We start from the raw sequence: 13,370 nt of genomic DNA, 5'->3' as shown, positions 1-13,370 counted from the left end.
AGTTATTTCATGGATCAGGATACTATGCATCCTGATACAGTTCCCTTGGCCTTTGGAATTAAAATAGCCCCCCCCCTCACATCGTCACATACCCTTCACCATACCTAGAGATAGAGATAGTCATGGGGAACTTTCCATAGGATCATCTCTCAATGCAAATCAAACCAGCTATTAAGCTTACTGAAATAACACCATGCTAATCATATGGTGAAGGGTGAGTGATGATGTGGTTGGGGGGGCTATTTTAATTCCAAAGGCTAAGGGAACTTTATCAGGATGCATAGTATCCTGATCCATGTAATAACTGGCCTTTAATAATAAAAATCTGCCTGCCTTTATGGGAATTTAACATGGGGGGTGTATACTTATGCCAACTGTATTTTAAGGAAGAACATATATTTATTAACAATACGTTATTCATTCATAAAGAAAATTGGTTTCCCTAAAGGTTGGATTTTACTAAACTGTTTAAGGCATTAAGATCAATTTCCAAAGATGTTTTTTTTTATTTCTGTACGTATTTTTTATTTCTTTTAACTTATGCAAGCCACTGTATATTAAAGTTCTGATAAATGAAATTCATAATAATGCAAACTTAAAGTACCCATGGCATGAAAATTTCACTTTTAGTTTTTTTAACATTAATATGAGTACCCCCAGCCTGCCTATTGCCCCCCCCCCCCCCCCCCCGTGGCTAGAAATGGAGATAGGTGTAAACAGAACCCCGGGTATCCTGCTCTACCTTTGAGAAAATGAAAGCTCAGATGGGCTGATCTGGAATCTTGCCCCTTATGAGGTCATAATGAGGAGTGTTGCCAACAGGGACATTGTAGAGTGCCCTCTGGTGGACAAACTATGCAACGCCAACACTCATAACAAGGTTTATGTATTTTAAATATTCATTTATTGGCCATTAATGCAGATACTACGTGCTAAAATGTCTAATATCTCTATTTAAGGCACAGTCTTACATTTGTTCTCAGAGGGATTGGAACACAAAGTCAAACTCTAATTTGTTTTTGTGAAATTATAGCTGAATATTCCAAGTTCATATGAAAGTGAAAATTCTCCAAAACCCTTCCTCATTTTCCGGATCATGGTGTTGTGAGGGAGAGGAAGAGCAGGATGGACAGCATTCATTTGACGGAGGAACGTTTCAGTGCTGTTCCAAAACAGGTCAGAGCGGTCCCATCTGGGAATTGTTACAGATAGTTCAACGAGCCTGTGGCCTTTTCCCAATTCTCAGGAGAACAACAGTAGGAACTGCTATAGAGGAAAAAAATATTAAATTCAAATAGCTTTTTGTTGAATTTTTGCCTTTTGTCAAATTCTTAGAAAGATATTCAAATTGTTGCATTCATGAACATCAAGGAGGGTTATGTGTGTATCTACATAGCTGCATGTACTGTACAACCAGTAGGAAGTCTTTTAATCTTAATTTACAGTGTGCTCAAAGTTTACATAACACAGCTTCAGTGACTAAAAAGATAAAAAACTGTTGAAATTATTTTAATACCTAATTAAAATTGAGGTAAAATCCAACCTTTAAGGACACCACTGTTCTGTGTGAATGAAACGTATTTAAATAAAAATGTCTTATTAAATACGGGTATAGTATATCGCTATGTATTGCCCATAGTAGGCAGGCAGATTTTTATTATTAAGGCGTTTTTCTGGATCAGGATTTATGCATCCTGTAAGTCCTTGGCCTTTAGAATTAAAATAGCCCCACATCATACATCTCATTCACCATGCTTAGAGATAGCAGGTTTTATTTCAGTTAGACTAATACCTTGATTTGCATTGAGAGAGATCATGTCTTAAGAAAGTATTCTCTACTGTCTCTAGTCATTTGGTTAAGATATGTGAGGATGGCCGTGTTTAATTCAAAGGCCAAGGGAACTTTCAGATGCATATATCCTGAATCCAGAAATAACTGGCCTTATTACTAATAAAAATTGCCTGCCTCTATGGGAATTTAACATAGGGGTATGTATACTTATGACCCTGTTTTAATAAGAACATTTATTTATTACAATACGTTATTCATTCACAAAGAAAATTGGTGTCCTTAAAGGTTGGATTTTACCTCATTTTTTAATTTAGGTATTAAAATAAATTTCCAAAACATGATTTTTTATTCCTCTTTTTAGTCAACTTAAGCATGTGTATGTAAACTTTTGAGCACCACTGTATCTTTAGAGTTCATATCTGGATTGAATGAAAACAGAGTGACCTGCAGCCAAACTTTCTTAAAATCTTTTAACAAAAACTGTAAAATCAAGGCCACATGATAATCTTTGTTGTTGAGCCAGTCCGTTCTTCTTGTTAGCAGGTGGGCGGGACACAGCGCCGTTCAACCAACCAGAGTTCAGAGTCAAACAGGTGGGACTACAATCCCATTCTGTGTGTGTGTGTGTGTGTGTGGTGTGGTGTGTGTGTGTGTGTGTGTGTGTATATGTGTGTGTGTGTGTGTGTGTGTGTGGAGAGAGCTATTGTGATCTAATGCACGCAACCGGCATGTGGCATTATTCTGACTGACTTCAAATGACGAGTCGTCTTGAGAATTTAACCAATCAAGTGCAGACTTTAAGGAGTCAGTTATTAAAGCAGAGTGCAGAGAGAGACTCATGCAGCTCAGCAGAGGGTGAGTTTTTAAAATTTGTCTCATTCATTTTCCTGCTTTTGCATTCATATTCAGAACAAAACCGGGAAATATTCATCTTTTCAAAGTAGATTATTTGCGTAGTCACTTGTAAAATGTCATTTAAACTTATTATATTGTGTATTTCTCACTCAAATTTGGAATACACACGATGTGTTTTTTTTTTTCAATTCAATTCTAGCAGCATTAGTATTATTAGTATTACTTATTGCTTTGATGCAATGTTTTAATCAAAAGTGCAATTTTGAGGGTAAGCAAAGCAAAAACTAACCTTTTTCTATTGTTTCCATTTGGAAAACAGACAAGGCATGCTCCAAGAGATTATGTCCTATTAAAATTCATCATTCAATTGTCAAAACCGCATACTGGTGTCTAAAATCATCATCATGTGTTCAAACCTGCAGTCATTGAGTGGAGAAACACAAAACTAATAATAGAAATGAATACATATTTAGTCAGTTTACTGCTTCACATTTGCTCCATAAATAAGCCAAAACCAAAGAAATGGATTTCTCATTTAAATCTCATTTAAAAGCTGATTTTTTTTAATTTTCTGCAACCCATGCTTTCACCGAGATAGCCGGGTGAAGGGCATCAAACCAACTGAGGAAAATCAGCTAAATGTGAACAGATGTTTTAATAGACACCATCAATGTTTCCCTCCACCTTCCTGTCTGTTCCTCTCTCTGTTCTTCACAGGGGTCGGGGGGGGGATTCCTCTGGCCAGGAAGGTGTGTTACGCTGTGGGAGACGTCCCGTATCAGATTACCACAGCGGCTATCAATGTTTCCCTGCAGCTTTTTCTTCTCGATGTTGTGCAGGTACGTTCATTTCACACACTGTACACAGTGAAACGACACATTTCACCATGGATCAAGTGGTGTTACCATGTAAAATATGTAAAAACAATATATAAAAACGACATTATGTAAAAATGACAATTAAATGACATTTAATGGACACACATTATAGATTTATACACAAAGTGCAATTACTACTTAAAGTAGGGCATGTAAGACAGACAAGGGACAGGACAGACAACCAAAGACAGGGCATAAGACTTGTAACAGAGCACTGATTGTTACTGTGAGGTGAAGGTAGAATATTATATATATATATATATATATATATATATATATATATATATATATATATATATATATATATATATATATATGAAGCTCTTCAAGTTGACCAGGGCTGTAGAGCTCGAGTCAATTCTTGGACTCTAGTCCGGACTCAAGACCGTTTTTCTATGGTCTCGGACTAGTCTCGGACTCGATAGTATTTGGACTCGGACTTGTCTCGGTCTCAGCCACTGGTCTCGTCCAATACGGCTTTTGGTCTCGACCGAGTCCAGGTGTCTTTGTTATGTTGATGATAATATTGGAGGGACAGTGAAACCCAAAATGATTGTCTTGATACTGTCACGCATAAGACCTTTTCTTCTGACCTGGACTCGGTCTTGACTCGGACTCAAACCTTTTTGGACTCGGTCTTGTCTTGGACTCAAACCTCTTTGGACTCGGCCTTGACTTGGACTCAAACCTTTTTGGACTCGGTCTTGTCTTGGACTCAAACCTTTTTGGACTCGGTCTTGTCTTGGACCCAAACCTCTTTAGACTCGGTCTTGTCTTTGACTCGAACCTCTTTGGACTCAACCTTGACTTGGACTCAAACCTTTTTGGACTCGGTCTTGTCTTGGACCCAAACCTTTTCAGACTCGATCTTGTCTTTGACTCAAACCTCTTTGGACTCGGCCTTGACTTGGACTCAAACCTTTTTGGACTTGGTCTTGTCTTGGACTCAAACCTGTTTGGACTCGATCTTGTCTTGGACTCAAACCTCTTTGGACTCGGCCTTGACTTGGACTCAAACCTTTTTGGACTCGGTCTTGTCTTGGACCCAAACCTCTTTGGACTCGGCCTTGTCTTTGACTCGAACCTTTTTGGACTCTGCCATGTCTTTGACTCAAACCTTTTTGGACTCGGCCTTGTCTTGGACTCAAACCTTTTAGGATTTGGTCTTGTCTTGGACTCGACTAGTCCTGGTCTTGGACTCAACCAAGGTGGTCTTGGACTACAGCCCTGGTGTTAACTATACCGTCCTCTGTGCTTCACAATAACAGTCTCTCGCCGTTTCACAGATGGAGGCCTCCTATGTCTCCGTGATTCTGTTTGTGAGTCGGGCCTGGGACGCTGTGACTGACCCTCTGGTTGGTTATCTGGTGAGCTGCAGTCCCTGGACCCCCATCGGCAAACTCACTCCATGGTTGGTTTACACACTTCATGTTGAATTAAGCTCCGATGCATCCTCTGGCGCTGTATTTGACAGAGCCGACTACATTTGTCCCCCAGGATGATTGTCTCGGCTCCATTTGGGATCCTGTCCTATCTGCTGCTGTGGTCGGTGCCAGAAGGACGGACGTCTCAGGGTCTCCGTGTGCTGTGGGTCCTCTCAGCTGCCTGCCTGTTTGAGACCCTCATGAGTGTAAGTTCACACTCCTTTACCCTGTCTGTTATGTGGTGGAAAGACACTAAGTACTTGTACTTTCCTCAAATACTTCCATTGTATACACTATTTTACTTCTGCATTACACTACCTACATTTTTAGAAGGTAAAATTGTACTTTTAACCCGTGTGTTGTCTTCCTGTCGACCTGCAACTTTTACTTATTCTGGGTCAAAATTTCCCCTACGTTTTTGTCACTTTTTCCAAAGTTGTTGTCACTTTTGCCAGTTTTTTTTTTCTTCTTTTTTTTCAAAGTTTTTTGTCACTTTTTCCAAAGTTTTTTGTCGTTGTTTTTTGCTCTTTTGGGGTTTTTTCCCTATTTTTAAAAAATCTTTTTTTTTGACATTTTTTCACTGTTCTTCTTCAAAATGCTATGAAATTAAAACAAAAAAAAGCTAAAACTAAAACACCCAAATTTAATGTCACGTTTTCCAAAGTTTTTTGTCACTTTTTCCAAAGTTGTTGTCACTTTTGCCAGTTTTTTTTCAATTTTTTCAAAGATTTCTGTCATTTTTCCCAAGTTTTTTGTCACTTTTTCCAAAAAAATTTGTCGTTGTTTTTTGCTCTTTTGGGGGTTTTTCCCTACTTTTTAAAAATCTTGTTTTTGACATTTTTTCACTGTTCCTCTTCAAAATGCTATGAAATGAAAACAAAAAAAAATAAAACTAAAACACCCAAATTTAATGTCACTTTTTCCAAAGTTGTTGTCACTTTTTCCAAAGTTGTTGTTGTTTTTTTTTGCTCTTTTTTGTTCTTTTTTCCCTACTTTTTTAAAATCTTTCTTTTGGACATTTTTTCACTGTTCTTCTTCAAAATGCTATGAAATTAAAACTAAAAAAACTAAAACGCCCAAAGTCAATGAAAGTAATGAACTGATCATTTATTTTACAAAACCATCCACACTATTCTTTTGACAAGGTGGAGTTTTCTTTTTGAAAATGAGTCAAATTTGACCCGAGGACATCAGGAGGGAAAACTCACTACATCTTCATCTGACAGCTGCAGTTTTTAGTTTCTTGAAAGAGATGTTAGCAGTTTCACCAAGGAAGGATTTCCCCTCTGAACTTCTCACATCATTTCTGTCACTGTTTAACTATTTCACACAAAACTCAAAGATTAGAGAAAAGCCCAAACAATGAACACATATTTGTGAATTTCAACTTTGTTTTTTATCTTCCCTCCCTTATGAATCATCTCAGAACCCTTCAGATTTATAAAGTGACCCTTTGGAGGGGCCCGACCCATTTGTTGGGAACCACTGGCCTAAACTGTACATAAAGTAGTTCAAACTAGATGGTGGATAGATGATTAAGAAGTGGGTAAAATCAGTAAAACTCTGCTTACATGCTGATGCGTCAGTATTAATCTATTAGTGACATATAGAGTATTACTTGTGATACTTTAATTTGGAATGGAGTTTTTTTTTCCCATTGTTGTATTGGTACTCTTAGTTAAACGAAGGTTCTGAGTTCTTCTTTCAACACTGCTAAAACCCATTTCTAAATCATCTGTCCACCATCTTTTCCCACTGTCCTGTGCTGTGTCTTCCGTTAACAGTGCTACAACGTCCCCTACCTGTCACTCAGCATGTCCCTGGGAGGAGGTCCCGGAGACCGAGACTCGGCCACGGCCTACAGTAAGAGTCCAAACACGCTTATTCCCAGGTTATTCCCTCTGATTCATCATCACGCGTCTTCACTGTCGGAACTACGTGCATTTACTTAAGTTCTGTTTATTGTATTTACCTTTTACTTTTACTCCACTAGAGGCAAATATTGTTTTTTTTACTCCTCTACAGATCACAATTTTCATCTCCTTCCCTTCCAGTACTACCTAATTAGAATGTGATGCATTGTAGATACTACCCAACAGTATTTAAAGTATTTACTTTAATACTTTAAGTCAATTTTTATAGACACGTACTTTTACTTGGGTACGGTTTTGAATGCTAGAGTTACTTGCGGTGGAGTATTTTCAGTGTGGTATTACTTCTTTTCTTTTAAGTAACTCTACAACACCTGCACTACCTGATAATGTCGTAGTTTTTGTTCCTGTTTTTTCTCCCATCCACACCACACACTTTCTGTTTATCTTTAATATCGGTATTTATGGTGTTTTATTACAAGTACTTACTTTTCAATATTTACGGTCACAGGTTAACATAATTTCAATTATGCTACTGACTCTTACTTCATCACTCTAATTACACATTCAATTTAATTTTAACGTCACTTACACTGCAATATTGTTTCTTGTATTATGGCAACTGCACTTTATAATACCTTTATTTGACGCCATTTTGCTTACTCAGTCTACCATATTATCATTGTGTATTGTTTGCCTGTATTTCTTGTTTGCTTACTTGTTTGTGTGTTTGGGTTTTTTGCTTTTATTGAAAAAATGCCGCTGCTGTGACAACAAAATGTCCCCGTCGTGGGATGAATAAAGTCTAATCTCATCTAATCTAACTGATCTGACTCTGACTACTTCTTCCGCTGCTGCACTTCTTCTCTCCTTCTCTGTCTTTTTTGGGCAGGAGTGAGTGTGAAGCTGATGGCCATGCTGTTGGCTTCTCTGATGCAGGGTCGAGTTGTAGCTGTGTACAACACGGAAAAACAAGAGGTCTGTCAACATCTGGACCAAGCTACGGAAACAACAGCTCATACTGTGCCGCTACAAGAAACGGTAGACGTTATGTGAAAATGAAAAGTGGTCACTCTGGCTGAGACAACACTCCCGTTTCTTAAGCTGCCCAGCTGCTTTGCTTTGGCATTGTCCTCACAGAGTCCCAGGGGTATCTGGTTACCCTGTAATTTACTGTTTTTAGTCCAACATAGGCTTTGTTGTGCATTTGCGTGTGTGTGCGCGTGTGTGTGTTCTCTCAGTGTTGAGGAGGAGTAGATCAGATTTTATGGTGTTAGAAAACCCTGTTTGTATTCGCAATAACAAACCATTACCGTTCACTTTAAACTAACATTAGGTGAGTAATGAAGGGGAATTATGTCACGCTAAGAAATAGATTGGAATTACGCAGTTTCTTGCAAAGATTAAAATAAGAAGATGCCGCTCTCATATAATATCGTGCTTTATTCGTCTTCACCTGTTTACTGTGTCTAACCCCCCCCCTCCAGAAAAAAGCCTTCCTGACCTCCGCTCTGGTCATGGGTGCCTTGTTTTTCCTCTGCAGCCTGGTTCTCTTCCTGGGGGTGAAGGAGCAGCGGGGTGAGTTATCCAGAAGGAGCCAGTGGTCAGTGCTCAAATAATGTATAAAACATTATTTTTATTGTTTAACCCATGTGTTGTCTTCCAGGTTGGCCATGCACTTGAGGTCCTTCTGGGTCAAAATAAACACTTTTCTTTTCTTCCTTTTTACTGTTTTTATAAAAAAAATATTGTTGACACATTTTCTGACATTTTTATCCCTTTTTAATGCACGTTTGACAACGTTTTCAGTGCTAATATCCCTAACACCAACTTGTTACCACTAGTTTTACACTTATTTTTGGAATACATGGTCAATACATTTCATTTATAGGATATTATACCTAATTTTGAAATTATGAATTACTTTGACTAATGTTGTGGGTTGAGGGATAATCACAGACATGTATCTCAAAGTTTAGACAGGCTTTAAATCCATTTCAATTTTTTCAAATGATATAGAATTGAATACCCAAAATTCAGTGAAAGTAGTGAGTAAATATTTGTAATTGTACTTAACATTTTGGGTAATTTGGTTGAAAAGAAACCCCCATATTTCTCTAGTTTTGAGAACAGGTCAAATTTGACCCGAGGACAATACTAGGGTTAACTACTGACTGTGTTCCATCACAATATGAAGAAAATGACAGCATGCTGTGTGCATTGTACACATATTATTTCTGGTTTTTACTTTATTTTCAGCCCCTCTCTGCTCTGATGACAAAGTACGGCCGCCCTACTTCACCTCCCTGAAGATGCTCATACGTCACGTTCCCTACCAGCGACTGGTGCTTGGCTTTGTCTTTAGTGTACTTGCATTTCAGGTACAGTTTCATGGTGGCTGTGTTGCATTCCTATAAACCTTAAGCTAATAATCCTTGTAAAATCATCTTTTTTATGTCTTTAAAAGTTGGTTTTGTGCTTTTAAAAGTCATGCATGCCTTCAAGGGTTATCAAAGTATAATTCATTCTCACTTTTTGTCCCATATCTCTTTCATCTCAGCTGTCCTTGGGTAATTTTGCACTCTTCTGCAGCCATGCAGCTGGGCTGGGAGCCCAGTTCCAGCACCTTCTACTGGTTTTACTGGTAAACTGCAACTCTCCACAATCACACACTCTGCCCACCGAGTCGATGATACATGCAATATTTCAACAGCCTTCTAAGGATTCTGTGATGAGAATGGTTAAAAGGCAAGACACATTTGGAATTTAAAATGAAATGATCTTAATATTTCCACAGGTGTCTGCCTTAGTAGCGGTCCCTCTGTGGCAAATGGTTCTTTTAAGGATAGGAAAAAAGGCCACAGCGTTCTTCGGCCTATCAGTAAGATATAATAATATGATGATCTGAATGATAAGAGTCATTTCCCACACCTTCATTCTCCTTCTTACCTCTGATGCATGTTTATGTCTCTCTCAGCTCTTCATCCCAGCAGTGATAATAATTGCCTGTGTTCCCAGTAACCTCCCAGTCTTCATGATTATGTGCGTTCTGATGGGATTCAGCCTGGCGACCATATTCTTGCTACCCTGGTGAGTCAGCTCTCAGCGAGGACACACAGTTCTCAAACCTTTCCAAGACCGCCTGTCAGATCTAATCAGTATCAGAACTGAATGTGTTGCACATGAATCATCCACATCCATCGCCTCTCCCTCTCCCTGACCCTGGCCAGTGATACATCAACTGGCAATTGATCTGTTTTGTTGACTGGTCAGTTCACCCCATCTAAATTGACATGTGGCTTTCAATATGAGATATGTCCACTTGTTCTGTGTCTGGTACAGGTCTATGCTCCCAGATGTGGTGGACGACTTCGCTGCGAGACATCCCTCCTGCAAAGACCTGGAGCCCCTGTTATTCTCCTGTTACGCCTTCTGCAGTAAGCTGGCGGGGGGCGTGTCTGTTGGCATCTCAACCATGATATTACAGTGAGTCAATCTGCTGTTCGCTCACTGTGTGTGTGTGTGGGATGTGTGCGTACATCTGTTCATCGGTCACATTTAGTTTTCTCCTCGTCTGCAGGTTTGTGGGCTACAGACCGGGTGCATGTAACCATGGCGACGGAGTGGCGACGGCGCTGACTGTGCTGTTCTCACCAGTTCCCATCGCACTTCTGCTGATAGGAATGGTCTTTTTTCGCTCCTATCCGATTAACGAGAGGCGATGTTTTCAGATCCAGGAACAGCTGACCACAGACCAGTAAGTGGCTGTTTGGGTGAATTATCCTCTCAAAAGATGATGCCTGATATGTCATCTTTTTTTCTTTTTTCTTTTTTCTTCAAAATATGTTTATTACTCAAACCTCATAAATTATCACAGGCTGTATTTGGGAATAACAAAGGGTAGCAGGGTTTGACATTTTTTTTGCTTAAAAAACAGAACAAAAACACATATATTCCCACCCATTTCCCCCTCCACCACCCTATAACCGGATAGATATGTCTTCTTTAAAAAGGATTTCAAATTTGAATGACAACAGATCAAATGATAATGCGAAAACAATGTGGCAATTTGATCACCCGAATCTTCAGTTCCTCTCAGTTTTCCATAGCTTTATAGTGAATTTACTGTTTTGGGTCTCTCTCACTGCTCCCGTTGTGTCGTTTTCTTTTCTAGCATTCAGCTGTTTTCAGCAAACAACTGTGAAACCCCGCTGTACACTACTTACTCAGCACCCAACTTCAGACTGGCACAGTTAGAGACTAGCTAATGAACAAAGAGGAGCATTTAGAGACAAAACAGATAGATCCTTTAGGGGTTGGTTGAGACCAAAAATAGAGCTTAAAGAAACAAAATGTCTGACTTACATTCATCAGGTGGACACAAGGGGGTACCCAAATTATTCTTCATTTTTTAAAAGTGTGAAATTTAACCTCACTGACGATAGGCTTAATGGCCCATACGTAACATAGTCACTAAGATCCACAGATACAGTTAATCCTAAGGATTCATTGTGCCACATGTATGTTTTACATTAAAACATGAATTATAAAATCCTGCCAACAAGTATTAGGCAGGTATCTCTATCTAAAGGTATCTATACAGGCTTTAGGCCGCCCTTAAGTTATTGTAGGCCCAGTTTAATATGCATTTTAATTTTTTACGATATATGTAGTAGGGGGTCCGTGCTCCGTCTCTCTTTCAGTTAAGGGGTCCTTGGCTTGAAAACCATTGAAGACCCCTGCTCTAAATGAAATATAATGTTGCTCCATAATTGCTGAATATGTAAATAAGCAACTGTTTTCCAACAAGTACACCATATCAACTTTAAAGGCATGTGTCAGTGTTCAACCTGTTGCTGCTGTTCCCAAGTGGCTAAAACAATCCGTTCTCGCCGGTTTAACTTCACTTTGAATCATTCTTTTGTTTGCACATGTTAGCATTGCTACTGTGCTACAAGTCAATGGGTTATTAAAGATATAGTAGTAGTTTGAGGTAATGTGCACTTTTACTTATTAGCTGAGAGTTAGATGAGAGGATTACTGCTGCTCTCACATCTGCATGCTAACTCAAGCTGCAGCCAGCCGGTTAGCTTAGCTTAGCATAAAGATCAGAAACTCTCAAGCTTTGCTCTGTCCAAAGTCCAAAAATATGCCTAAAGCAGCTGAAAACCTCAGAAATAGCCTGCAGCCAGTCTGATTAAGTAACAAGCTATTTTTGTAATTTTGCACAAGAATGTTTTGACTTTTTCATGATTAATAATAGAGATCCCATTAAAATTCATATATCTCATGTCTCTCTGAAAACCCCCTTGCAGCACATAATCCTTATAATAATATATTATCATAGCACAATTTTCAAAAACAGCACCTAATTTATCAGATTACTGTCAGCTAAAATAAATTCATGAATGCAAGTTTGGACTTGAAGACATTATGGTATATTTTTTTCTTTTTTCTTTTAATTCTTCATCCAGCCCAGAAACATCATCCTCCTCATCAGAGCCAAGAGAAAACGCAGAGCAGCCAAGAGTTCTGCAGCGGTCCAATGCTGGTGCGACATCAACTTCCCATCCTTACACAAAGACCAACACATTGTACAAGTCCGCTTCCTCACCAGGTTGTTACATTCACGATGAAACATGCTCAGTCGATGAATCAAAGAGCCCGTCTGGAGAATACAGCGGGCCGAAATCAGTCGTCCCGTCAAATGTAAATCCTCAGTGTCATGAACAGAGACTCAGCTCCCAACAGCACTCAGGAGATGATGAACCGGGCGGATTTTTTTCTGAGAATGATCCTGGGCCTTCCCCTCGCGGGTCACATGGGAGATCCAAAATGTCATGGGTATAGCCGGATACCTTAAAGCGATAGTTTGACATCTTGGGAGAAATGCTTTACTTTCTTCAAATATGAAGCTGCAGTCAGTTAGCTAGCTGTGTCCTTCTGCTGCCAGTGTTGATGCTAAGCTAAGCTAACTGCCTGCTTCCTCTAGCTTTATATTGAGTGTACGGACATCTTTCCATCAAATGCTTAGTTTCCCAAAATGTTGAACTATTTCTTTAAAAAGTGACATGCAGTGGAACACTGGATTTGTATTAAGTGAATATGGTGAAGAAAATACTGATTTTGACTGTATGCTTGCTGTCATAAAAGGTCCTGTCAATAATTTTCATGGATGCTTGGACATCACATATGTCTTGACAGTCTTTCTCTTTCAATTGTTCCTCTTGATTTTGATTTGTATTTGTTTTTGTTTTTTTACAATGTTGTCTAAAATACTGTTTATTTTAGAGAGGACGCTTTTGCTGTCCCTATGATTTGTGACTTTTTGAAAGTTAGCTTCTTCATTTTAAATAGCCAATGCTTGTAGTCAAAGTTTCAAACGCATGCTTGAAAGTTGTACTTTGAACACCATGCTTGTAAATGTTCTATTTTTAAAATCACACTCCTCTGCGACATTTCTGCAGCTGTTTGAATAAATAACTTTTGTCAGTAGTTATTCATTGGTACTTTTTTTTATTAGCTGTCATCAGCTGTCCCAAACAATACC

At 38.9% G+C, this 13,370-nt stretch overlaps 1 protein-coding gene across 1 annotated transcript; it reads left to right on the top strand.

Moving 5' to 3' along the window:
• The first annotated feature begins 2,524 nt into the window (after positions 1–2,524).
• mfsd2al2 (major facilitator superfamily domain containing 2a-like 2) lies at positions 2,525–13,309 on the top strand. The gene is made up of 14 exons (XM_032521464.1): positions 2,525–2,647; positions 3,365–3,486; positions 4,812–4,936; positions 5,023–5,155; positions 6,734–6,812; positions 7,713–7,861; positions 8,308–8,398; positions 9,080–9,201; positions 9,381–9,464; positions 9,618–9,701; positions 9,798–9,910; positions 10,163–10,306; positions 10,401–10,577; positions 12,295–13,309. The coding sequence occupies exons 1-14, from the start codon at positions 2,548–2,550 to the stop codon at positions 12,668–12,670; spliced, it is 1,899 nt and encodes a 632-aa protein (XP_032377355.1). The 5' UTR covers positions 2,525–2,547; the 3' UTR covers positions 12,671–13,309.
• Positions 13,310–13,370: the final 61 nt, after the last annotated feature.

Source organism: Etheostoma spectabile, chromosome 7 (assembly GCF_008692095.1).
Source record: "Etheostoma spectabile isolate EspeVRDwgs_2016 chromosome 7, UIUC_Espe_1.0, whole genome shotgun sequence".
NCBI lineage: Eukaryota > Metazoa > Chordata > Actinopteri > Perciformes > Percidae > Etheostoma > Etheostoma spectabile.
This window is presented reverse-complemented; position numbering and strand designations above follow the sequence as displayed.